Source organism: Salmo salar, chromosome ssa13 (assembly GCF_905237065.1).
Source record: "Salmo salar chromosome ssa13, Ssal_v3.1, whole genome shotgun sequence".
NCBI classification, from domain to species: Eukaryota; Metazoa; Chordata; class Actinopteri; order Salmoniformes; family Salmonidae; genus Salmo; species Salmo salar.
The window spans coordinates 35,368,167-35,395,083 of NC_059454.1; the positions used below are offsets into that span (position 1 = coordinate 35,368,167).

Below are 26,917 nucleotides of genomic sequence, written 5' to 3' on the forward strand. Positions count from 1 at the left end.
GATGCGTTCTACATAATCAAGGTAACAACTGATGAGAATGATAGGACAGTCATTTTCAGTAAAGAGAGTATATATTTTTTCTGGTGCTCCTAAATTTTGTCTGGTGCTCCTTACTTTTTGAAGTTTAGGAGCACCAGTGCTATCAATGAAAACGTTAATTTAGAGCCCTGCCTGTATGTATCCTTCACATACAATAAGTTGTCCTTAAGTTGCAGAGTAACTGATACTACGTGACGCAGAATCAGAAGAAGAGGAACTCACCATATGCTTCTGGCCCTGGAGAAAGTCTTGTCCACTCTGAAAAGAAAGAGAGAGGTGAGAGTCTAGCTGCTGCCTCTATTATCCATTTACTGTAATAATGTTTAATACTGCCCTTGTGATCCACAGTAATATAATAGCTGTCTAAAACTGACATTTGTACCAATGCTGCTTCTCACAATCCAGCTTTCTCAGTCTATTTTAAATCAACCACTGTAATATGGGGTAACCCAAGAGACAAGAGCACTGGCACCAACATGAATAGTTAATGTTTTTTGTTTTTCTAACAAAGAAAGACAGTGCTATACATAAAGTCTTATATTGATCTCACAGGGAGTACAGCAGTCTGCTTGGCTACACAAGACATTGCTTTATTTTGATCTGAGTCAACACTGTATAAGTGTTTGAAAAACAAGCTGAGAAAAGGGATGGTGTACAACACTACTTCAGTAAACATGGCCATTTCAGCTCAATGCCATAAACACTATAATACAGAAAATGCGTTGGGGAGTAGCAGTTACTCTAAATAACTAAGTGGCACTTGTAGGGATCGGTGCCATTCCTGCATTTCCTGACACACAAACTCCACTTGTTCTATTACTGAATGCAGGGTGCACCTGTCTTTCAAACAAAGCATGATAGCATGATCAGGACTTCCTAAAGACCTCCTGAGCATCATGTGACTTTTTGAAACCAGTGGTGTTCATATGGCTCTCGTCATATGATCAAATGATACACCGTGGATGTGAATTAAATCAACTGCCAGCCTGTGATTCTCAATTTATGTCAGTAGATGGTACAATGAGACTTGGTACACAAACCAATGTCTGACATGACATTTTTTGATCTGGCCTAGTCTTGCTTTTGGACTCCTACAGTCTACTCTCCAGGACTAGCATGACTAAGGGGTTGGTGCTCTGTAGTGATTGTTGGGAACTAGTGAGTGGGATGTTTAAGATGTTTAAACGACCTCCCACAGCTGTCTCCTCTACTGTGGATCTGATCTCACGTTAATGTTTCCCCCCTGCTGGGATGACAGTCCATGATCAGATGTCCAGGGTCATGTCCCAAATGGCACCCTATTCCCTATATAGTACACTACTTTTCACCAGGGCCCATATGACTGGTCAAAAGAAGTGCACTATGTAGGGAATAGGGTGCCATTTTGGGACTAAACCCAGCTCAACGTGACCCTAACCATGGCCCCTCTGGCCACAGATGGGCCTCTGACGGGGTCCACCCACACTCCCAGTGGAGTTTCAGGAATCCAGGCCTCTTACTCATCTTTCCATGGATCTCTGTCTATTCTGTCACCAGGAATCGTCTGCATTTTCTATGGATTCACAACCCAACTTACATCCCAGGAATCCCAGTACCATTACTGGAAATAGAGCTAGTATGAACATTCTGATGGTTGACCTCTTTGCATCACAAGATAGGCCTAAAATGCCTTCAAAAAGTATTCACACCCCTTGACTTTTTCCACATTTTGTTGTGTTACAAAGTGGGATTAAAATGTATTTAATTGTCTTTTTTTTTGTCAACGATCTACACAAAATACTCTAATGTCAAAATGGAAGAAGAATTAAATAAAATAAAAATATTAAATGGTAAAATGAAACACTAATATATTTTATTAGATAAGTATTCTACCCCCTGAGTCAATACATGTCAGAATCACCTTTGGAAGCCATTATAGCTTTCTGGGTAAGTCTCTTAAGAACTTTGCCAACCTGGATTGTACAATATTTGCCCATTATTCTTTTTAAATTTTTCAAGCTCTGTCAAGTTGGTTGTTGATCATTGCTAGACAGTCATTTTCAAGTCTTGCGATAGATTTTCAAGCCGATTTAACTAGGCCACTCAGAAACATTCAATGTTGTCTTGGTAAGTAACTCCAGTGTATATCTGGCCTTGTGTTTTAGGTTATATTCCTGCTGAAAGATGGAGTTGTCTGATGGAAAGCAGACTGAACCTGGTTTTCATCTAGGACTGCCTGTGCTTAGCTCTATTCTTTTTCCTTTTATCCTCAAAAACTCCCTAGTCCTTGCAGATGACAAGCATATCCATAACATGATGCAGCCACCACCATGCTTGAAAATTTGAGGAGTGGTACTCAGTAATGTGTTGTATTGGATTTGCCCCAAACATAACACTTTGTATTCAGGACAAAAAGTACATTTCTTTGCCATATTTCTTTCAGGATGACTTTGTTGCTAACAGGATGCATGTTTTGGAATATTTTTATTCTGTACAGGCATCCTTCTTTTCACTCTGTCAATTAGGTTAGTATAGTGGAGCAACGACAATGTTGTTGATCCATCATCAGTTCTCCTATCAGAGCCATTTAACTCTGTAACTGGTTTAAAATCCCCATTGGCCTCATGGTGAAATCCCTGAGGGGTTTCCTTCCTCTCTGTCAACTGAGTTAGGCAGGACGCCTGTATCTTTGTAGTGACTGGGTGTATTGATACACCATCCAAAGTGTAATTAATAACAAAGGGATATTCAATGTCTGCTTTATTTTTTTTAAAGGTATCTACCAATAGGTGCCCTTCTTTGCGAGGCATTGGAAAACCTCCCTGGACTTTGTCATTAAATCTGTGCTTGAAATTCTGCCCCTTCACTTTTACCAAATGTTGTTATGTTACAGCTTTATTCTAAAATGGATTAAAAGAAAACAAATCCTGATCAATCTACACACAATACCCCATAACGACAAAGTAAGTATTCAGACCCTTTGCTATGAGATCTCAGGTGCATCCTGTTTCCATTGATCCTCCTTGAGATGTTTCTACAACTTGATTGGAGTCCACCTATGGTAAATTCCTTTGATTGGATATGATTTGGAAAGGCACACATCTGTAAATATAAGGTCCCACAATTGACAGTGCATGTCAGAGCAAAAACCAAGCCATGAGGTTGAAGGAATTGTCTGTAGAGCCCCGAGACAGGATTGTATCGAGGCACAGATCTGTGGAAGAGTACCAAAACATTTCTGCAGCATTGAAGGTCCCCAAGAACACAGTGGCCTTCATCATTCTTAAATGGAAGAAGTTTGGAATCTCCAAGATTCTTCCTATAGCTGGCCGTCCGGCCAAACTGAAAAATCGGGGGAGAAAGGCCTTGGTCAGTGAGGTGACCAAGAACCCGATGGTCACTCTGACAGAGCTCCAGAGTTCCTCTGTGGAGATGGGAGAACCTTCCAGAAGGACAACCATCTCTGCAGCACTCCCCCAATCAGGCCTTTATGGTAGAGTGGCCAGACGGAAGCCACTCCTCAGTTAAAGTCACATGACAGCCCGCTTGGAGTTTGCCAAGAGGCACCTAAAGACACTCAGACCATGATAAACAAGATTCTATGGTCTGATGAAAGCAAGATTGAACTCTTTGGCCTGAATGTCAAGAGTCACATCTGGAGGAAACCTGGCACCATCCCTACGGTGAAGCATGGTGGTGGCAGCATTATGCTGTAGGGATGTTTTTCAGTGGCAGGGACTGGGAGGCTAGTCAGGATTGAGGGAAAGATGAACAGAGCAAAGTACAGGAGAGATCCTTGGTGAAAACCTGCTCCAGAGCACTCAGGACCTCAGACTGTGGTGAAAGTACACCTTTCAACAGGACAACAACCCTAAGCACACAGCCAAGACAACGCAGGAGTGGCTTTGGGACAAGTCTCTGAATGTCCTTGCGTGTCCCAGCCAGAGCCCGGACTTGAACCCGATCGAACATCTCTGGAGAGGCCTGAAAATAGCTGTGCAGCGACGCTCCCCATCCAACCTGACAGAGCTTGAGAGGATCGGCAGAGAAGAATGGGAGACACTCCCCAAATACAGGTGTGCCAAGCTACCCAAGAAGACTCAAGGCTGTAATCGCTGCCAAAGGTGCTTCAACAAAGTACTGAGTAAAGGGTCTGAATAATTGTGTAAACATTTCAGTTTATTTTTAATAAATCTGCAAACATTTATAAAAATCTGTTTTCCCTTTATAATTACGGGGTATTGTGTGTAAATTGATGAGGACATGTTTTTTTATTTGATCAATTTTAGAATAAGGCTGTAGCGTACATTTTTGGGGAAAAGGTCAAGGTGTCTAAATACTTTCCGAATGCACTGTACAGCATGTGTTGGGTACAGAGATGTACAGTCATTCAAAAATCATGTTAAACATCATTATTACAACTTATTATCTGATTGATTAAGCAACTTTTTACTACTGAACTTATTTAGGCTTGCCATAACAAAGAGGTTGAATACTTATTGACTCAAAACATTTCAGCTTTTAATTCCTAAAACATAATTCCATTTTGACTTACACACAATCTACATTTAATCCATTTTAAATGCAGGCTGTAACACAACAAATTGTGGAAAAATTCAAGGGTTGTGAATACTTTCTGAAGGCACTGTATATATCACTTGCCAGACTTGTTTTTTGTACAAACTGCAAGCATAAACAAACAAATCAATCAATGTCATGCACACTGTTTTCACCTTCAGCCTTGTCTATAGGCTCAATCTTTCAGCAAAACTCAAAGGTTTTTCAAAGATGAATGGACACAACAGGCATTTTCCACTGGAAGTACTGCACTAACTGTAAGTCACTCTAGCTAAATGACTAAAATGCATTAAATGTAGACATGGTTGATTGAAATACAGCTGTCACTGAATAGAATACTGTGTTACTTCCACTGTAACGATGTGCGCTGAGAGTCAGGAAGCAACTTCAGGGAGTGAGTGATTTAATCAATAAACAAAACATAATACAAAACACGAACAACGCACAGACATGAAACTGAAACAATGACGACTGGGGAAGAAACCAAAGGGACTGACATATATAGGGCAGGTAATCAAGGAGGTGATGAGTCCAGGTGAGTGTCATTATGCGTGTAACCATAGTGACAGGTGTGCGCCATAATGAGCCTGGTAACCTAGAGGCCGGAAAGGGAGCACACGCAATATCCGCAGCCTTATTTAATCATGTACTGATATTTTGTTCCGTTTGAGGAAAGACCCATGTGGTCACTTTACAGAACTAATAAAATCCTTAAAGCAACTTCCTTTCTCAGAATATACTGCCTCACCTCCCACGTGGCGCAGTGGTCTAAGGCACTGCATCGCTGTGCCTGAGGTGTCACTACAGACCTGGGTTCGATCCCAGGCTGTGTCACAGCCGGCCGCGACCGGGAGACCCATGAGACGGCGCACAATTGGCCCAGCATCTTCCAGGTTAGGGGAGGGTTTGGCCGGCCTGGATGTCCTTGTCCCATCGTGCTCTAGCAACTCCTTGTGGCGGCCCAGGCGCATGCACGCTAACTTCGGTCGCCAGTTGTACAGTGTTTCCTCCGTCACATTGGTGCAACTGGCTTCAGGGCGAAGCGAGCAGTGTGTCAAGAAGCAGTGCGACTTGGCAGGGTCGTGTTTTGGAGGACGCATGGCTCTCGACCTTCGCCTCTCCCGAGTCCGTACGGGAGTTGCAGCGATGGGACAAGACCGTACCTACTAATTGGATATCTCGAAATTGGGGCGAAAAGGTACAAAAATAAAAGAAAGAAAATACAGCCTCACTGAGGGGTAAGATGATTGGTAAAGGTACTTTCACAAATCACTGTCCTTCTCATTCTTAAAGGAGGACTATTGTCATGTTGTGACGATAGTCCTGAGGGTGCTGTATGCCTGACATGTGTGCTGTACTTATAACATTGTTTACAGTACAAAAAAATACATACATTTCCTTTGGTAGAATAAATTATTTTAAACTGCTTGGAAGGAGTAAGCATTAATTGCATTGGGATATTATGTTAAGAATTGTAGTGCAGGCTTCATGAGCATCACAAGCATAATATTCTATAATCTTTACATTGTGGGTCCCACCCATTCTCAGGTTGCCTGGAATTCCCATAAAATGAAATCAAGCCAGGGTGCGGCTAGATCCTTGGCCAATGCAGGCTCCAACCCAAAATACCTGCTGGGAATATGTTCTGTCCTGTTCTATTTTCCGTCAGAAATGGGGTTGCTCAACTTAACAATGTGATGAGACGAACATGGGTTGCAAGCTAATGTAAACATAAGCTTTGGTTCACTTCAAAACAAGACTCTGACCTCTCTCTAAACACTAAGCTCCACACTGTCAAACATGTCGCTAGGCCTACACTAAATATTTGTTAGGCTACATTTGACAAACCGAAGAAGACATGTTGACAGATAAGGACATGAAGCTGCTCATTTTCATTCTTGTTATTGCAGTGTGAAGTGTATGTAGGGGGTGTGAGTGTTTGTGTACATAGCGTGCACTTATGTACTGTAAGGTGTAGCCTACTTTACTTGACAGGATAATTGCCCTAGTTTTATTAACTGGGTTGAGGGTGAGGCCAATACAAAGGGAATGAGAAACTACTCTGGAGAAGAAACTGTAAACATTTGTTTACTATCATAAATGAAAATACTCGTATTAATATATGATAGCCTTATGTCAGCTATAATGTTATCATTATGTTGGAGGGATAATGTTATCAACTGAAAAAGTGTAAATGTTCCCACAATAATGAAACCTGACCTTTATCTGACTCAATATCACTGCTACCAGCACAGAGTGGAATTCCACTAGCAACACAAAGCTAGCCTTTCCTTGGGCTGGGTTTCGAATAGAAAAGTGCTGACACTAAATCACATGTGTCAAACGCATTCCACTGAGGGCCAAGTGTCTGCGGGTTTTTGCTCCTCCCTTGTACTTGATTTATGAATTAAGGTCACTGATTAGTAAGGAACTCTACTCACCTGGTTGTCTAGGTTTTAACTGACACTAGGCCCTCCATGGAATGAGTTTGACACCCATGCTCTAAATGGTGATGCATAGCCTTCACCTTTACCAGCAGGACAACAGTACTTTCTGTTTGTCTCTCTGACTCCGAGCATGATGGAGTGTTTGGGGCAAGGCAGCATATGCATTATAATACGAGTCTGAGTCATACTGGATTTTCACATTCTCAGCCTGTTTGCCTGGCCATGTCCAAACTAACACGCTTTGCACCACATGGCCCCAAAGCAAAGAGGTACTGTGGCTTTAGTGAAGTCTCTTGTTAAAGTAAGAAGTCATGGTTGAGTAGAGCTCAGGTAAATACACACATGGACTGCAGATCTGCAGGTGGTGTGAAACGGCTACGAGGGTAAAAAATACACCTGATCCAAACAAGAATACTGTTTCTTCATGCCTCTCCTCCACAGTCAGGTATCTTAACCCAATGAGTCCCACCATCACGCTGGCGTGATTTAGGACTTCTAAACCGTCTTAAACATAGGTTATTTGAGCTACAGACTTCTGGGTTGTACCATTAGATTTGTATAATTCTTGCATCTGTTGGTACCAACCAGTGTTACAGATGAAGTCAGAAGTTTACATACACCTTAGCCAAATACATTTAAACTCAGTTTTTCACAATTCCTGACATTTAATCCTAGTAAAAATTCCCTGTCTTAGGTCAGTTAGGATCTCCACTTTATTTTAAGAATGTGAAATGTCAGAATAATAGTAGAAAGAATGATTTATTTCAGCTTCTATTTCTTTCATTACATTCCCAGTGGGTCAGAAGTTTACATACACTCAATTAGTATTTGGTTGCCTTTAAATTGTTTAACTTGGTTCAAATGTTTTGTGTAGCCTTCCACAAGCTTCCCACAATAAGTTGGGTGAATTTTGGCCCATTCCTCCTGACAGAGCTGGTGTAACTGAGTCAGGTTTGTAGGCCTCCTTGCTCGCACACGCTTTTTCAATTCTGCCCACAAATTTTCTATGGTATTGAGGTCAGGGCTTTGTGATGGCCACTCCAATACCTTGACTTTGTTGTCCTTAAGCCATTTTGCCACAATTTTGGAAGTATGCATGGGGTCATTGTCCATTTGGAAGACCCATTTGCGACCAAGCTTTAACTTCCTGACTGATGTCTTGAGATGTTGCTTCAATATATCCACATAATTTTCCTGCCTCATGATGTCATCTATTTTCTGAAGTGCACCAGTCCCTCCTGCAGCAATTTTTTTCTGAGGTCTTGGCTGATTTCTTTTGATTTTCCCATGAGGTCAAGCAAAGAGGCACTGAGTTTAAAGGTAGGCCTTGAAATACATCCACAGGTACACCTCCAATTGACTCAAATGATGTAAATTAACCAATTAGAAGCTTCTAAAGCCTTGACATCATTTTCTGGAATTTTCTGTCAACTTAGTGTATGCAAACTTCTGACCCAATGGAATTGTGATACAGTGAATTATAAGTGAAATAATCTGTCTGTAAACAATTGTTGGAAAAATGACTTGTGTCATGCACAAAGTAGATGTCCTAACAGACTTGCCAAAACTATAGTTTGTTAACAAGAAATTTGTGGAGTGGTTGAAAAACTAGTTTTAATGACTCCAACCTAAGTGTATGTAAACTTCTGACTTCAACTGTATGTGTGATTAGTGGGGGCTTAGCAAGAGCGGTGTTTGTGAGACAAGGGCGGATCCCGAAGGGGCCCAAGGAAGGTTCTTTTTTTACAAAAACATCTAACGAGTCAGAATGGTTTGAGCTACAAACTATTAAAATATATGAAAAGCTGAGGCTCCCACGAACATGAACGTGTAACATGCTTTGCTCTATGATGCTCACAAGCTACACAATAGTCGTTAGAAGGTAAGGGGTTCTTCTACATAGAAGATCATAGGAAATCCCAGGACATAGTGTCTGTAATACTGTAATAAGCTCACATAGTTGCTGTCACGAACTCCAAACTCCACACAGTTGTCACTGACTAGTTGGATATTCATTTTCCACTGAGAAAACCATCTCTGTACTTACAGCATTCATATAAATACATTTTTTATCAGGTTTTTGCTTTGGCAGACCTTATGTCAATAAAATCATGAATGCAACTGTTTATGTCAAATTGTTTTGTGTTGTACTTGTAGCCCTGGTTGTCCTGAAAAGAAAATGGTACAACACTTCAATGTGAGGCTAAATATTAAAGCTGGACAAGCAGATAAATGAAAAGCCGGTTTTTGCTGACGTCTCGGGACTGATAGTGAAAGAACAGCCCTTAGCCGTGGTACAGTATATTGGTCATATACCACACCCCCTTAGACCTTATTGCTTAAAAATAAGCTAGTCGTTTCCATGGAAACAGCGAGGAAAAGACAGCTTGAGGCTAGTCTCACAGACAGATACTGGCCCAAACCTAGAATGGCGTAGCATCCAAGAAGTTGCCAGTGTTAAAGTTTAGGTCTTTACCTGTCCCTCAGATTTCAATTGACCATTTTCCACCTTGTCTTATATTTGTGAGATGATTCACTGTCCCATAGAGAAACACAGGTGGAGCACAGCAGGGCCCTCACATTGCTTCCACCATGACATGGGATGGCACTTCAGGCAACAGCGTAATACACACAATTCCACAGAAATGTCATTTTCTAAAATAACTTATGCCAACACTTATTATAAAGTCAATTTAAGCAATTGAGTCATCACCGGGCAAGATTGCAAAGGAGGTCGTGAGGGGATTGTAAGAGAATTCAGCTGAAAGCTCAAACAACTGTCTTCTTCTAGCTCCAGTGTATTGGTTACAGAATAGGAACACTACCAGGACTTGTTCCATCTATTTTTCATTTGATGATCATTTGAAATGCAGAATAACATTGGAATAATGCAGTAGCGGTGAGTGGATAAAATCACTGGGGAAGCCAATCCAGAAAAAAATGCCATATTGCAACCTAGGTGTTGTGAGAATTGCGTTGTTTGCTCTCTAACCTGCTAGTTCATATAACTTGGCACCATGATATATAGGCCTAAGTCCGAGACAATAAGAATACACAGTGGCAGAATAAATTCAACCACACATTTATTTTAGTACAAAACCGGAGAGCAACATCTTGTAGTGAAGTCCACAAAACAGATTGCTTGTAACAGTTATATGACCTACAGCATGGTCAAGCAGGTAATGTTTCCGTCATTTTTGGACTACGAAGCAACTATTGATTTAGAACAACAGAGAGTTACCGCAAGTCGCAAAGAAAACAGGCGCTGCCTCCACTATTCCAGCACCATTTCAACATCATCTCACCTTTGCTTATTCTAATACAGTGACAACTAAAAGATACCAAAGACGATTTAGTTCAATTAATGTGTTGAACTTCCATCCTCTCAGGCCAGGGGCACAATGTATGAATTAATGGTTGGATCAGAATCACCATTATAATCCTTGTCCAGTACAGAGAATTAAGTACATCCACATGTCCAAATCCCTAACTCCATCGATGGGTAATTTAGGAAAGGGACAATTTTAGCTAGAGGCTAGCCACCTGAGGACAACAACACAATGAGATGCAACAATTTTATTTATTACTGTCAATAATGACGTTTGACTTGTGATGTGATTGGTCAGATGCCAAATCCAAACTGGCTTCCCTTGACACTTTTATTTTTGTTGGTGTGCCAGGACCATTCACAGCTGAGCTCACTCAGTTTAGCTCAACGGTGATTGGCTATTATTTATTTTTTATCAAGGGAGGACAAATGCTCGCTGGCTTCCCTTGCAGTCAATGCTACGGGCGGCAACAATGTCATACTCTTTCTGACCAGACAGCATCAGATAGATACGCTACACATACTGAGACAGAGGGTCACTGTTTCGTTCACCCTGATGCTTTCTCCGGTGAGATACATTCAGCCTCTTGTGAATTGAAGGACATTTATTTATTAATTAGACGAAAGATACAGTACAAAATAATTGTATGTTTTTTATTTTTTTTTTACATTTTTGGGGAAAGCCTGGAATAATGACTTGTGAAGTATATTCCCCATGTAAACTAATTAAAGCTGACATTGTGCTCTCGTTCACACATCATTTGCATTATGAACATGGGATTTCTAAAGGTATGGTAACTATGAATTCAAAGGCCAGATGTTCTGTATACAATAGAGTTCAGTAAAATAAAAGGTGGCTGAATATCTAGAGGTGGTTGAATGTCTAACCTATTGTAGAAGTGGTTGAACGTCTATTCTGCATTTCAATAAAGCGGAATAAAGCTGATTCTATCATCCACACTTCCACTATTCAACTGACTAGAATGACTGTGATGGAAATAGAAACTTCTCATAAAAATAGATTGGAAAGAATCACAAAAAGCCTCTGGACAAATGGATGCCACACCATCCTCCCATTCAATGTCTGACAAACAAATATTGGCCAACAACAATAGTGAATGAGCCCAGGTCCAAGGCCAGCAGGCTGACTGTACTGTATAATGTGGGCAGCTAAATGAGCCCATTGACTGAGTAAATGAGAGTGAAGTGGCTGAATGTGCACATTGATGCTCCAATACAGTGGAGTACAGTGTGGCTGGGACTGTGAACACACAATGGTACCAGAGCAAACCATGGCTATGCTGGTAGGCTATGCTGTCGCTAGCCCTGCCATAACAGATCAGTCCAGTCACCTCTGAGACGGACAGACAAACACATGCTCTGTTCATCTTTCCCTCGATCCTGACTAGTCTCCCAGTCCCTGCCGCTGAAAAACATCCCCACAGCATGATGCTGCCACCACCATGCTTCACCGTAGGGACGGTGCCAGGTCTACTCCAGACGTGATGCTTGGCATTCAGGCCAAAGAGTTCAGTCTTGGTAGCATCAGGCCAGAGAATCTTGTTTCTCATGGTCTGAGTCCTTTAAGTGTCTTTTGGAAAACTCCAAGCAGGCTGTCATGTGCCTTTTTACTGAGGAGTGGCTTCCGTCTGGCCACTCTACCATAATGACCTGATTGGTGGAGTGCTGCAGAGATGGTTGTCCTTCTGGAAGGTTCTCCCATCTCCACAGAGGAACTCTAGAGCTTTGTCAGACTGACCATTGGGTTATTGGTCACCTCCCTGACCAAGGCCCTTCTCCCCTGATTGCTCAGTTTGGCCGGGCGGCCAGTTATAGGAAGAGTCTTGGTGGTTCCAAACTTCTTCCATTTAAGAATGATGGAGGCCACTGTGTTCTCGGGGACCTTCAATGCTGCAGACAGTTTTTGGTACCCATCCCCAGATCTGTGCCTTGACACAATCCTGTCTCGGAGCTCTATAGACAATTCCTTCAACCTCATGGCTTGGTTTTTGCTCTGACATGCACTGTCAACTGTGGGACCTTATATAGACAGGTGTGTGCCTTTCCAAATCCTCTCAAAATCAATTGAATTTACCACAGGTGGACTCCAATCAAGTTGGAGAAACATCTCAAGGATGATCAATGGAAACAGGATGCACCTGAGCTCAATTTTGAGTCTCATAGCAAAGGGTCTGAATACTTATGTAAATAAGGTTTTCTGTTTTTTATTTTTAATAGATTTGCAGTTTTCACTTTGACATTATAGGGTATTTTGTGTATATTGATGAGGATTCGTTTTTTTATTTAATCCATTTGTCACGACTTCTACCGAAGCTGGCTCCTCTTCCTGTTCGGGCGGCGCTCGGCGGTCGTAGTCGCCGGCCTACTAGCTGCCACCGATCCCCGTTTCCCTTTTCGTTTAGTTTTGTCTGTCTTGTGTTGCACCTGTTTTGAGTTGAGTTCATTAGTGGGTTATTTAGTCTTGCTGTTCTAGGTTGGGTTTTGTGCGGGATTGTTTCGTGTTACCTGTCGTGGGTTTGGGGGTTACGTATTTCTCCTTTTTCTATTGTGGACTGGCGTTTTATTCTGGACTGCGTTCCGGCCCTTTTGGGGTGGACATTTTTGTCTGGTTGGGTTTTCCTTATTCATGCCTGTTCATGGTGGTTTGGACCCTGGAAATAAAACGCTCTACTATTGCATATTTGGTCTCCTGCGCCTGACTTCACCCCACCACTCCTAGTGAGTACTGACACCATTTTAGAATAAGGCTGTAAAGTAACAAAATGTGGAAAAAGTCAAGGTGTCTGCATACTTTCTGAATGCACTGTACAACCAAAATTTGTTTGACACCCCTGCCGCAGAGGCACCATTTCATCCAATTTTAGAGAGCCTTGGAGATTATTCCACAAGTAAGGTGCAAAAAAACTAAAATGAGATTTACCTAACTCAGTGGAGATTGGAGATCCCTTCTGAGTTAGCCATCCCTGAGACCGGGTCTGGTATCTCGTATGTCTGTATATTATCAATGAAGTAAGGTACGGCAGAAGTTTATGCAATAGGGCTTTACAGTATAACCAAAAAGAGTGCAATGCATCGATCTATGAGACTTCAAAGAGGGCCAACCTATTTTCTAATACAGAATTCAGTGATGTCTAATACAGAATTTGTAAGTCGCTCTGGATAAGAGCGTCTGCTAAATGACTTAAATGTAAATGTCTTAAATGTACTGAACCTATCGCCCGTAATAAAGCATAGTGCGCTATGATAAACCTCTGCATACAGGTGTATGTTACGCTTTTTTTGCAGATAGACCAACATTGTTTATATACAGTAAAAAGTACAAGACCTAAAATCAATCCCTGTGGGACACCTTTCGTAAAATCAAGGAAACCTGAACACAATCAGAAAAAAACACATTGTGTCCTTTCTGTCAAGTCATTTTCAAACCAATTACATGACACCAGATCCATACTGATTACAGACAATCTTTGAATCAATAAAGAGTCGTCAACAGTATCAAAAGCCTTTGATAAGTCAAAGAGCGCAGCACTTCCTCTTATGCATACCCTTTACCACATCATTTAACACCAAAGTTGCAGCAGAGATGCTGCTATACATCTCGTAGCTAGGAAAGATCTAAGCTGACAGTTGATTAATGATTCAAAGGTTTTGGATAGGCAAGACAATTTCGAAAGAGGGAGCACACGGGCCACCTTCCAAACCCTGGGGGATAGCATCAGAGATAATCGTCAGATTAAAAATATATGTGTCACTGACTCCACAATCAGGGGAGTAGAAAGCTGCAGCAAGATAGGATCAAGCAACTCAGCCCCAGTGGATTTTTTCTTTTTTACATCAATCTTAAGCAAGGTATCTAGCCCTAAGGGTAGCCTACTGTATGTACATCCTAGTTCAACCTATGCTTCCCCCTTTTTCTCCAAAGCAGGGTAGCTTTCCGTTGTGAATAAATATGTGAATGTCAGTGTGAATATGATTACTGTTCACAGTGTTTGAATGGAACCCTCTCCAGCCCTCTTGTATGGCCTAGATATCCTGTTTGTTTTGCCCCTGCCCTGAGAGAGCCACTTGAACAGTCTCTAAAACTCAAGAGGCTTTGCCTTCCCGATGATCTTTTGTCATGCAAACTTGACCATCAGGACAAAGAAAAGACACCCACTCCATGTTGTTTTTGTGTTCTGTAGAGACTAGAGAATTGAATCATTTAAAAACTAAAACCCACAAGGTTGGATACAACCCTCTCATAAGAAAGAGACAGGCTGTTCTTGTACTGTAGATGAGTATTGCTCCTAAACAACATTAAATTGTAAGGCATCTGTTCATCAACTGACCGGGAATATCATTGGAGGAAGCTGCTCTACTCAAATCAGCTGACTGCTTAGAATATCATTTGCTGTTGGTCTGATCCACATTCACAACAATGTCCCTTTCCACTTGTTTGTTCTTGAACAGAGTCTACACCAGAGATCATCATGTACATTCATCCGCGGCCGTTTTGTTCTTGTGCGGATGATCAGGGTTGCATAACATAATTACAAATAATTTGTAGATTGCAAATTGACCGCAAGAAGCCCAAACGGATAGAATATTTGACTAAAGCATATTATAAACTGGGTGGTTCGAGCCCTGAATGCTGATTGGCTGACAGTCGTGGTATATCAGACCGTATACCACGAGTATGACAATTAATTAATTAATTACGTTGGTAACCAGTTTATAATAGCAATAAAGCAGCTCGGGGTTGTGGTATATGGCCAATATAACATAGCTAAGGGCTGTGTCCAGGCACTCTGCGATGCGTCGTGCTTAAGAACAGCCCTGAGCTGCGGTATATAAAACGGCCATATACCACACCCCCTCGTGTCTCTTTATTATGCGTGGGAATACTTGCCGATGATTTTCTGGTGTTTTTACAGTCTTTTATATCCAACAAGGAAAATTCATAAGACCACCAGTTGGAGAACCCTGGACTACACACACTAATCCTTCTCTTTTTTCCCTTAGTGCTTTACATTGCACTGTAGACAAAAGAACAGGAGAGTAAAAATCCACAGCGAGCGCATGCAGCCTCTCTGTCTGTGGTTCTGTGATCTTGGGCCATGGGGTAGATGACCCACTGGGCACACACTGGTTGAATCAATGTTGTTTCCACGTAATTTAAATGTTGTTTCCATGTACTCTTCTGTTCATTTCAATTAAATGATGTTGAACCAACGTGGAATAGATTATGAATTGACGTCTGTGCCCAGTGGAGAGAGAGTGTTCTGATCTGGGACAAAGACATACTTCCCTGTTTATTTCATGAGTCCCATTAAGACTGTATGAGGAAGGGGGCTGTGAGATGTGTGCTGAGGGAGAGACCATGGAGGAGACGACAACATGGAGGAGAGTACAGAGGGACAACAAATGTAACTGTCTCTCATTTAGGATATGACTGAGTCTCACCATGTATTGGGCTGGTTTGATCGGGGGAAACCAAGCCATAACCCATGTCTAGTCTACACAAAATCCCCTGCATGGAGAAAACAGGCCTAAAGAAACCCCTTAAAAAAGAGGAACTGAGAAGGACTGACTAATGCAACACCACAGAATATACATATAACATCTCTCAAATAGTAGGAAGGACAGCAGAAGACCGATGAACGTTTATGGGTCTCTACTAAGAACTTCAGATCAGCATTACATTCACACGTCTGGTAAGATCATCTCAGAACAGTCTCAACTGTGACCCCCAAAACCACACCCCCATTAAAACCTCTTGCAGCTAGGCAGAAAGGAACTGTAATGTATACTCTGTCATGTACAGTTGAAGTTGGAAGTTGACATACACCTTAGCCAAATACTTTTAAAAACTCCGTTTTTCACAATTCCTGACATTTAATCCTAATAAAAATTCCCTGTCTTAGGTCAGTTAGGATCACCACTTTATTTTAAGAATGTGAAATGTCAGAATTATAGTAGAAAGAATTATTTCAGCTTTTATTTCTTTCATCACATTCCCAGTGGGTCAGAAGTTTACATGCACTCACTTAGTATTTGGTAGCATAGCCTTTAAATTGTTTAACTTGGGTCAAACGTTTCGCATAGCCTTCCACAAGCTTCCCACAATAAGTTGGGTGAATTATGGCCCATTCCTCCTGACAGAGCTGGTGTAACTGAGTCAGGTTTGTAGGCCTCCTTGCTCATGCTTTTTCAGTTCTGCCCACACATTTTCTATAGGATTGAGGTCAGGGTTTTTTGATGGCCACTCCAATACCTTGACTTTGTTGTCCTTAAGCCATTTTGACACAACTTTGGAAGTATGCTTGGGGTCATTGTCCATTTGGAAGACCCATTTGCGACCAAGCTTTAACTTCCTGACTGATGTCTTGAGATGTTGCTTTAATATATCCACATAATTTTCCTGCCTCGTGATGCCATCTATTTTCTGAAGTGCACCAGTCCCTCCTGCAGCAAAGCACCCCCACAACAGGATGCTGCCACCCCCGTGCTTCACGGTTGGGATGGTGTTCTTCGGTTTGCAAGCCGCCCCCTTTTTCCTCCAAACATAACGATGGTCATTATGGCCAAAGAGTTCTATTTTTGTTTCATCAGACCAGAGGACATTTCTCCAAAAAGTACAATCTTTGTCCCCATGTGCAGTTGCAAACCGTAGTCTGGCTTTTTTTATGGCGGTTTTGGAGCAGTGGCTTCTTCCTTGCTGAGCGGCCTTTCAGGTTATGTCGATACTGGACTCGTTTTACTGTGGATATAGATACTTTTGTACATGTTTCCTCCAGCATCTTCACAAGCTCTTTTACCGTTGTTCTGGGACTGATTCGGACTTTTCGCACCAAAGTACGTTCATCTCTAGGAGACAGAATGCGTCTCCTTCCTGAGCGGTATGACAGCTGCGTGGTCCCATGGTGTTTATACTTGCGTACTATTGTTTGTACAGATGAATGTGGTACCTTCAGGCATTTGGAAATGACTCCCAAGAATGAACCAGAGTTGTGGAGGTCTAAAATTCTTTTTCTGAGGTCTTGGCTGATTTCTTTTGATTTTCCCATGATGTCAAGCAAAGAGGCACTGAGTTCGAAGGTAGGCCTTGAAATACATCCACAGGTACACCTCCAATTGACTCAAATGATGTCAATTAGCCTATCAGAAGCTTCTAAAGCCATGACATCATTTTCTGGAATTTTCCAAGTCAACTTAGCATATGTAAACTTCTGACCCACTGGAATTGTGATACAGTGAATTATAAGTGAAATAATCTGTCTGTAAACAATTGTTGGAAAAATTACTTGTGTCATGCAAAGTAGATAGATGTCCTAACCGACTTGGCAAAACTATAGTTTGTAAACAAGAAATTTGTGGAGTGGTTGAAAAAAGAGTTTTAATCACTCCAACCTAAGTGTAAGTAAACTTCCGACTTCAACTGTAGATTTCTTCCCAATGCCATAAACATAGTTTAGAATGGGGAATCCTGGTGCTGGCTACACTCTAAGTCCTTTGGATTGTGAACAGACTGGTACATTCTGAGAGGATAGCATATCAATATCAGTAGCCATGAAATGTACCTCAAGAAATATCTTACATGAGGTTGAAACTAAAAACCTCTACAGGATGATGTGACAACTGGTGTTGGAAGCCCTGGTTTTGAGTCGAGAAGCTGCTTTTCTGACATTTAAATTAGACAAAGTCGAGTCCCGGAAATACCACTCTGTAGACAACAGAATAGTTTAATTCCTCACAGTGAATGCCAATGGGATGCAAGCGCCAGGATAAGCTGATGCCACCTGGTGATGTGGGAAATCAGACTGACCTTTCAAAATGCCAAAAGTACAAAGTGCAAGGCCAATACCAAAAAGAACTATGCCAAGTCGTTTTCCTGTCATAGCAAACAGATCTACAGTTAAAATCCTCCTAATTATTTCTAATCTGTTTTCGACAAGCAAGTGGAATAATCTCTACTCCTCAGGGTTGCCCAGACTGAATGACACACACCCACAACTTGTCCTTGAGAGAAGCTATTCATACATACCATAGAGCACCTGTTGAATGTGGTGTAAATTCCTACATAGTCTCTGTCTATAGGGGAGTATCCAGTAAAGTCAGAGGGGAGACTACAGCCACCTGAGAGCTCCATCTACACTTAGCTGTTACTGGGAATTCTAGGATACTGTACAGTACAACACAGAGACATAGAAGACTTCATAAACACACGTGTCGACACACAAACTGCATACAGACTCTGCTTATCTGAGAGGCAACGATTTGCATAAAGAGAGTCAATCAAATCAACATCGCTTGACAGATTGAGTAAATACACTCTGATTTGTTTACAGTTAACAACCTGTCCGTGTGTGTGTGTGTGTGTGTGCGTGTGTGTGTGTGTGTGTGTGCGTGTGTGTGTTTAACTGCAAAGTGAGCCACACTGTCTACTCTAATTCAATCCAAACTCAATCATACCCTCAGCTCTCATGGGCCTGCCTCCCTCTACGATGTTCTTTACACTGGCTTATTCTATCAGAGTCCCTGTCTGTGCAGCTTCCAGGGAAACACTGTTCTCTCCCTCCTCACCACTCTGCAACCTACCAAGCTTCCTGGGACTATCAGTCAGTCAGGAAATCAGGGTTTAGCTGGTGATGAGTCTGTCTGTCATAGCTGATGTTAAATAATGCACAACCAGGGTCAACTGCATTGTAATGTACATGGTAGCACGGAATGGTTTTTAACAAGCACAGAGGAAAGACTAATAATCTATTCAAGCAGAAATCACATCCCTTGGTGAAAAGCAGGCAGGCTGACACATGCCCCCCCCACACACACACACACACACACACACACACACACACACACACACACACAGTAAAAAGTGCTGTGCAGAGGTAGTTTGAGCAGCTCAGCTCTGTAAATGAGAACCGTATTCCCTCTTACCCTCCATACGCTCCAAAAGTGAAACTCCTCTTTCTCTGCGGCATGCCGGCTAATGGGGCGGGAAGTAGACCAACAGTGAGTGAGTCAACTCAGCACTGAATGGAGCCTCTACCTCTGTCACTCACTCCCTCACGCTGACTGTGTGTGTTAGAGAGGGAGTGCGTGTGGCTGTCCACTCAGCTCCACTGCCCCTCCCTCCCTCTCTCCCTCCCTCGTCCCCTCTCATGCCTCCTTAACAAATAGGGGGGGGGGATAATGAACAATTCAATAGTTTGCTTATGGGTACAAATAATGAAAGTACTATTTATACAAGGTAGATGAGGACAGAAAAGGAGTGTCATTGGAGGTAATGTCATAGATGACAGAAAACAAGAAGTTCAACGTTGTGAGAAACATGATGCAGCTATTTATCTTCACAATCTACTCGGAACTTGTTTTTCACTCTTCACTCTCTCTCTCCCCCCCTCTCTCCCTCTCTCCTTCTGTCTCTCTCTCTGAGGCAGCTGGTCAAACAACCCAGTGCCGGTGGCTGTACTGATAAGGCCAAACAGATCATTACTCTTCTCACAAAGAGACACCACACACCAGCTCCAGGATGTCAACTGTTCCAAGAGCTCCAAGTTACAAGATATGAATCAAAGCTAGAAAAGATGAAGTACCACTCTCTCTTACTACTTACTACTCACTCAACATATAGTAACCTCCCTTAAAATGTATACTATAGTACAGGGATCATCAAGGATAATCATTTGTAGACTTGAAATTGACCGCAAATATTTGACTAAAACATAATAATTTCAAACCTTGCTTCCATTTGTATATGATCACATCTACAGTATATCTCTCTATTATGTGCAGGAATACTTTGGAACAGTTTAACCAAATTAAAATGACTTGGAACTGATTTGGTGTTTTTACAGTCTTATATGCCCCCCTAAAAATGTTAAACATTTGTTTATATTATTCTTTTAAAGTAAAATCACTGCAGGCCAAATTCAGTGGGGGAACCCTGCTATAGTACAACCCTAGTAATACAGGAGGGCTGTTTAGAGCTGATACCAGCCAGTGTTAAAGCCTGTAGCACTGTGTCTCTGTATCACTATAGTGATTGGTTTTATTGATTAACTGCAGTAAATATTTGGCCAGAGTAGCCACCTCCTCTGGCAGACAGTTCCACTTGACTCACTGGCAAAGCAGGATCATTGATACCACAAGAATAGAGTCAAAAACATAACTTGGATCATTATATACAAGCAACATTCAAGTTTTGGACAATATAGAACACTTAATTTTTAAATATGCTAAAGACAACTACACGTACTGTGAATTACCTACAGAATTCAAAAAGCCATCATTGTAAGTGAATGTAGGATTGGACACAGAGACCTTTTCTTTTTGGAATAAGATTCTATCTGACTGGAAGTAATTCCATCATGAACCAGGGACAAAACTGCCCAATCTAGCTCCTCATTTTCCCCTTAGGGCCAGTGAGGTCCAATGCTATAAGTGTAGAGTACTCATTGTAATTGGATGGACAGGCACTTAATGCATCAATGTAACTGATCAACAAACATAATCAATTAGATACAGTTACACCATCTGTTTGCTCCAATAACGCACAGTGCCTTCAGAAAGTTTTCATGCACCTTGACTTATTCCACATTTTGTGTTACAGCCTGAATTCAAAGTTGATAAAAAATATGTTTTTCTCTCACACTTCTACACACAGTAACCCAAAATGACAAAGTGAAAACCTGTTTTTAAAAATGTTTGAATAAGAAATACATAAATATCTAATTTACATAAGTATTCAGACCCCTGAGTCAATACTTATGTAGAAGCCCCTTTGGCAGCAATTAAAGCTGTGAGTCTTTCTGGGTAAGTCTCTAAGAGCTTTCCACACCTGGATTGTGCAACATTTACACATTATTATTTTCAGAATTCTTCAAGCACTGCCAAATTGGTTGTTGATCATTGCTAGGCAACCATTCTCAGGTCTTGCCATAGATTTTCAAGTAGAAACTGTAACTCAGCCACGCAAGAACATTCGCTGTTTTCTTGGAAAGCAACTCCAGTGTAGATTTGGCCTTGTGTGTAGGTTATTGTCCTGCTGAAAGAAGAATTAATCTCCCAGTGTCTGGTGGAAAGCAGACTGAACCAGTTTTTTTTGCCTGTGCTTAGCTCCATTTTGTTTATTTTTTATCCTGAAAAACTTTTATCCTGAATAACATGATACAGCCACCAATATGCTTGAAAATATGGAGAGTTGTACTCAGTGATGTATTGTATTGGATTTGCACCAAACATAACACTTTGTATTCAGGACAAAAAGTGAATTGCTTTGCCACATTTTTTGCAGTATTACTTTAGTGCCTTGTTGCAAACAGGATGCATGTTTTGGAATATTTTTGATTCTGTACAGGTTTCTGTCTTTTCCCTCTGTAAATTAGGTTAGTATTGCGGAGTAACTATATACAGTGTTGTTGATCCATCCTACGTTTTCTCCTATCACAGCCATTTAACTCTTTAACTGTTTTAAAGTCACCATTGGCCTCATGGTGAAATCCCCCAGCGGTTTCCTTCCTCTCCGGCAACTGAGTTAGGAAGGACGCCTATATCTTTGTAGTGACTGGGTGTATTGATACACCATCCAAAGTGTAATTAATAACTGCACCATGCTCAAAGGGATATTCAATGTCTGCTCTTATTCCACACAGAGTGGGTCCATGCAACTTATTACATTTGACTTGTTAAGCACATTTGTACTCCTGAACTTATTTAGGCTTGCATAACAAAGGAGTTGAATACTTATTGACTCAAGAGATTTCCGCTTTTCATTTTGAATTAATTTGTAAAAATGTCTGAAACATAATTCCACTTTGAAATTATGGGATATTGTGTGTAGGCCAGTGACAAAAAATCTAAATGTAATCCATTTTAAATTCAGGCTGTAACAAAATGTGGAAAAAGTCAAGGGGTGTGAATAGTTTCTGAAGGCACTTTAAGTTGTTGATTCCGAGTTTTCCCAATAATTTCTCAATTTCTTTAATTGACGGCTGAGATACACTAACAGTAATGTGCAGCACTACGGCTGTAAACATTTTACAGTGTAAACTGTAAAGCCAGTGTGAGTAATGACCTCTCTCTGGCACTACAGCACAGAACAGACTACTGAAACTTCCTCCGTTTTTTATCAATTCAGCAGCACTACAAGACTTTTGGGAAGTTCTGGTCCACGTCTGCTTTTCAGATTATTATACACTGCTAAAAAAAATAAAGGGAACACTTAAACAACACATCCTAGATCTGAATGAAAGAAATAATCTTATTAAATACTTTTTTCTTTACATAGTTGAATGTGCTGACAACAACATCACACAAAAATAATCAATGGAAATCCAATTTATCAACCCATGGAGGTCTGGATTTGGAGTCACACTCAAAATTAAAGTGGAAAACCACACTACAGGCTGATCCAACTTTGATGTAATGTCCTTAAAACAAGTCAAAATGAGGCTCAGTAGTGTGTGTGGCCTCCACGTGCCTGTATGACCTCCCTACAATGCCTGGGCATGCTCCTGATGAGGTGGCGGATGGTCTCCTGAGGGATCTCCTCCCAGACCTGGACTAAAGCATCCGCCAACTCCTGGACAGTCTGTGGTGCAACGTGGCGTTGGTGGATGGAGCGAGACATGATGTCCCAGATGTGCTCAATTGGATTCAGGTCTGGAGAACGGGCAGGCCAGTCCATAGCATCAATGCCTTCCTCTTGCAGGAACTGCTGACACACTCCAGCCACATGAGGTCTAGCCTTGTCTTGCATTAGGAGGAACCCAGGGCCAACCGCACCAGCATATGGTCTCACAAGGGGTCTGAGGATCTCATCTCGGTACCTAATGACAGTCAGGCTACCGCTGGTGAGCACATGGAGGGCTGTGCGGCCCCCCAAAGAAATGCCACCCCACACCATGACTGACCCACCGCCAAACCGGTCATGCTGGAGGATGTTGCAGGCAGCAGAACGTTCTCCACGGCGTCTCCAGACTCTGTCACGTCTGTCACGTGCTCAGTGTGAACCTGCTTTCATCTGTGAAGAGCACAGGGCGCCAGTGGCGAATTTGCCAATCTTGGTGTTCTCTGGCAAATGCCAAACGGCCTGCATGGTGTTGGGCTGTAAGCACAACCCCCACCTGTGGACGTCGGACCCTCATACCACCCTCGTGGAGTCTGTTTCTGACCGTTTGAGCAGACACATGCACATTTGTGGCCTGCAGGAGGTCATTTTGCAGGGCTCTGGCAGTGCTCCTCCTGCTCCTCCTTGCACAAAGGCGGAGGTAGCGGTCCTGCTGCTGGGTTGTTGCCCTCCTACGGCCTCCTCCACGTCTCCTGATGTACTGGCCTGTCTCCTGGTAGCGCCTCCATGCTCTGGACACTACGCTGACAGACACAGCAAACCTTCTTGCCACAGCTCGCATTGATGTGCCATCCTGGATGAGCTGCACGACCTGAGCCACTTGTGTGGGTTGTAGACACCGTCTCATGCTACCACTAGAGTGAAAGCACCGCCAGCATTCAAAAGTGACCAAAACATCAGCCAGGAAGCATAGGAACTGAGAAGGGGCTGAGGTCACCCCCTGCAGAACCACTCCTTTATTGGGGGTGTCTTGCTTATTGCCTATATTTTCCACCTGTTGTCTATTCCATTTGCACAACAGCATGTGAAATGTATTGTCAATCAGTGTTGCTTCCTAAGTGGACAGTTTGATTTCACAGAAGTGTGATTGACTTGGAGTTACATTGTGTTGTTTAAGTGTTCCCTTTATTTTTTTTAGCAGTATATTAAACTAAGCAGTGTGTGTGTGTGTGTGTGTGTGTGTGTGTGTGTGTGTGTGTGTGTGTGTATGAGAGTGACAGACAGAGCGTGCTATCACAGCAGAAGCAACAGGGCTGGAGCCCCAAAGGTCCTCTGACTGGCTGCTCTTTTGTCTTGAAACCTCACAAGGACAAAGAAGCACAGATCCCTCAGTGATAACCAACTTCTCCTTCAGACTCACACGGCTTTTGATTCACGCCACTGATATCACCCTCTAGCAAAACATCATAACACAACAAGAATGAAAAAGAAACAGTACATTTTACAAAATATAGAGTTGAACTTCAAAACTAAGTGGGGAGCCAGACACCTTAAACTTCGAAGTTAGAATAACGCAATTATAACTTAATCTCAACAACACGCATTGATCAATGAATACCTTATTAAACAAGTATAGTGTGAACACACTGCATAGACGGTCTTATTACAGTACATCCACTGTTGTAAATGGAGCATCCTGTCTCCTCCTTCAGACTGGCAATCTGTTAATGTGTAAATAAGGCCACGTGCATTCAATAATGTATCTCCAATCTGGTCTGGCTGTGTGGAGCAGATAGAGGGAGGCAGGGAGGGCTGAGGCAGATTGGGCTCCAGTTTCAGCAGGCAAGCAGGTCATTTGCTCTTGAGCAGAGTATGTGAGCGGAGCAGAGCTGGAGTGGAGTGTGCCCAATTTGACTGGAGTGTGGCGCGAGATTCCCAAAGGCTGGAGCGTTGGCCTTCACGCCCGCTCCAATTTCGCTCCAGTAGCGTACACTTCATGAGCTCAGTGCATTCCTGTCCCAGCATGCACTTGTGTGTTGCTATAGCCCCTTGCATTAGCTACTGTCATGAGTTAGCAAAATATTTTCATAAAGAAACTAATAAAACACAAGTGCAAATTCAAAGTGACTAACAAAGATGAGCAGGACTAAGAGCGAGAAAGGGAGTGCGGTGACATAGTGTCCACAACTAAATAATAATTGTGAAAAATAATCTGAAAAGACACGTATCAAATCAAAATCAAATCAAATTGTATTTGTCACATGCGCCGAATACAACAGGTGTAGACCTTACCTTGAAATGCTTACAAGCCCTTAACCAACAATGCAGTTCAAGAAATCCTGTAAGCATGATGGTGTAGTCCTACTTGCTATGTGCAGAAAGGAACGAGGTGGGTAGATAACTCACATGCTGACCACAGCGCGCGTTGCAAAATAAATGTACACATACATGTTATTCAATCATTGCACCCACACTGCTCGCGCGCGTCTGCGTAGCCAGGTGATAAAACAGAAGTTGGTTCTATTTGTGATGCTTGACGCGCTGCAAGTCCCGCCTCTCCCATCCCCTCATTGGTTTTTAGGAGCATTTACCCACATGGTGATGGAAAGATTAACTGAGGTCCACACCCCAGACCAGTTGGTGGTGATAATGCACTTTAAAGTTGGTTGCCAACTGCAATATAAAGTCCAAAAAAGAAGAAGCCTGAAGGAGGAGAGATTACTAGAAACAAACTCGGTTTGCCCTTTTATTTGTGGATTAACTGTCAGAGTAGAGTAGAGGACCTTGTGCAATTCAGGTAAAAAAAAACAACCCAATGTTTATATCCCAGGACAAATTATCTAGCAACAGCAAGCTATCTAGCTAAATTGACATAAATGTTTAATGCTTTTCGACCTGCCCCCATATTAATATAGTTGTTTCAGAGTTCATTTTGATATTTCAACCTGTGTGTCCTGATTGTGTCTGGTATGGGTGGACAAAAATCAACATGCGCATGATGATGCACGTGGACACAAGCGCACAAGCATTGTGGTCAGCATGTAAGTGTGTCATTGTAGCAAAGTATTTATAAACAAAAAAAAAAAAAAATCGGATCTCTTAAAAGTTTAGTTCATTTTGTTCTATTATCTATACAATAGGTCATAATTGATTTTGGCCCAATAGGCCTGGCATATTCACACATTCAAGGAGCTTTTCATTTTGATTGGGTTATTTCTCCTAAAAACCATTAGGACTTCCTATTGAAAGATTAAAAAAACACCTCTGCATCTCTGCCCAGCCTGGCAAGAGTGGCCCAAAAGGGTGTTTAGCATCCCCAGTGGCTCTGCAAGGCTCCTGGCCTGCTCTCCAGGCACCATCACATGAGCCTGAAGGCACAGACTGGCCAAACCTTCTAAAATTGAATTCCAAGGCACTGTAGACTGAACATAATAAGGCATTTTTTGTTTAATTTGCATTTAATTCTAAGTAAGAAATTAGCCTACATGCGCAATTTATAGACTATAATGATTTAATACAACAAAATGTTGTTAAAATGCTGAGAGCTTTACGTCCCTAGCAGCCTATTGTGTCGCACTCACTTCACAATGTATTTCTTTGTAGGCTTTAGCCTTGACATAATTGAAATAATTTAGAATAAATATTTCATTTTCGTTGCTTTTTAGGCTCCCTGTCTGGCTCCTGACCTATTGTGTTTATATGCTGTTTAATATGACATGCCGTCTATTTGAAATGATAAGCGCTTCTTACATTCACCTTTTCATGTTTATTGAAATACTTTTCACTTAAATTGTGATTTTAATGAATGGAGCGAATTTGGAGTGACAAGTTTGTTTTTTTTGAGTGCGGAGCGGTTTTTAGCTGAGCAGTTGGAAAGGACATGGAGCGCTGGAGTGGTGCATAAGCACCGCTCCACTACCGATGAGCAGTATTTCTGACCACTCAACTCTGCTCACATACTCTGCCCTTGAG

At 41.9% G+C, this 26,917-nt stretch overlaps 1 protein-coding gene across 16 annotated transcripts in view; it reads right to left on the reverse strand.

Moving 5' to 3' along the window:
• LOC106567251 (rap1 GTPase-activating protein 1) overlaps positions 1–26,917 on the reverse strand; it is a 125,226-nt gene that overhangs the window by 75,611 nt on the left and 22,698 nt on the right. For 11 of the 16 annotated variants that reach the window (XM_045693190.1, XM_045693199.1, XM_045693198.1 and 8 more), the window contains exons 1-2: positions 19,312–19,454; positions 262–297 (exon numbers count right to left, since the gene is read on the reverse strand). In XM_045693190.1, the coding sequence (XP_045549146.1) occupies positions 262–297; positions 19,312–19,355 (80 nt within the window). In that variant the 5' untranslated portion in view covers positions 19,356–19,454. Of the gene's footprint in view, positions 1–261; positions 298–19,311; positions 19,455–25,237; positions 25,412–26,917 lie in introns of those variants that run through there. The other 5 variants (XM_045693200.1, XM_045693196.1, XM_045693201.1 and 2 more) reach the window with 2 other exon arrangements.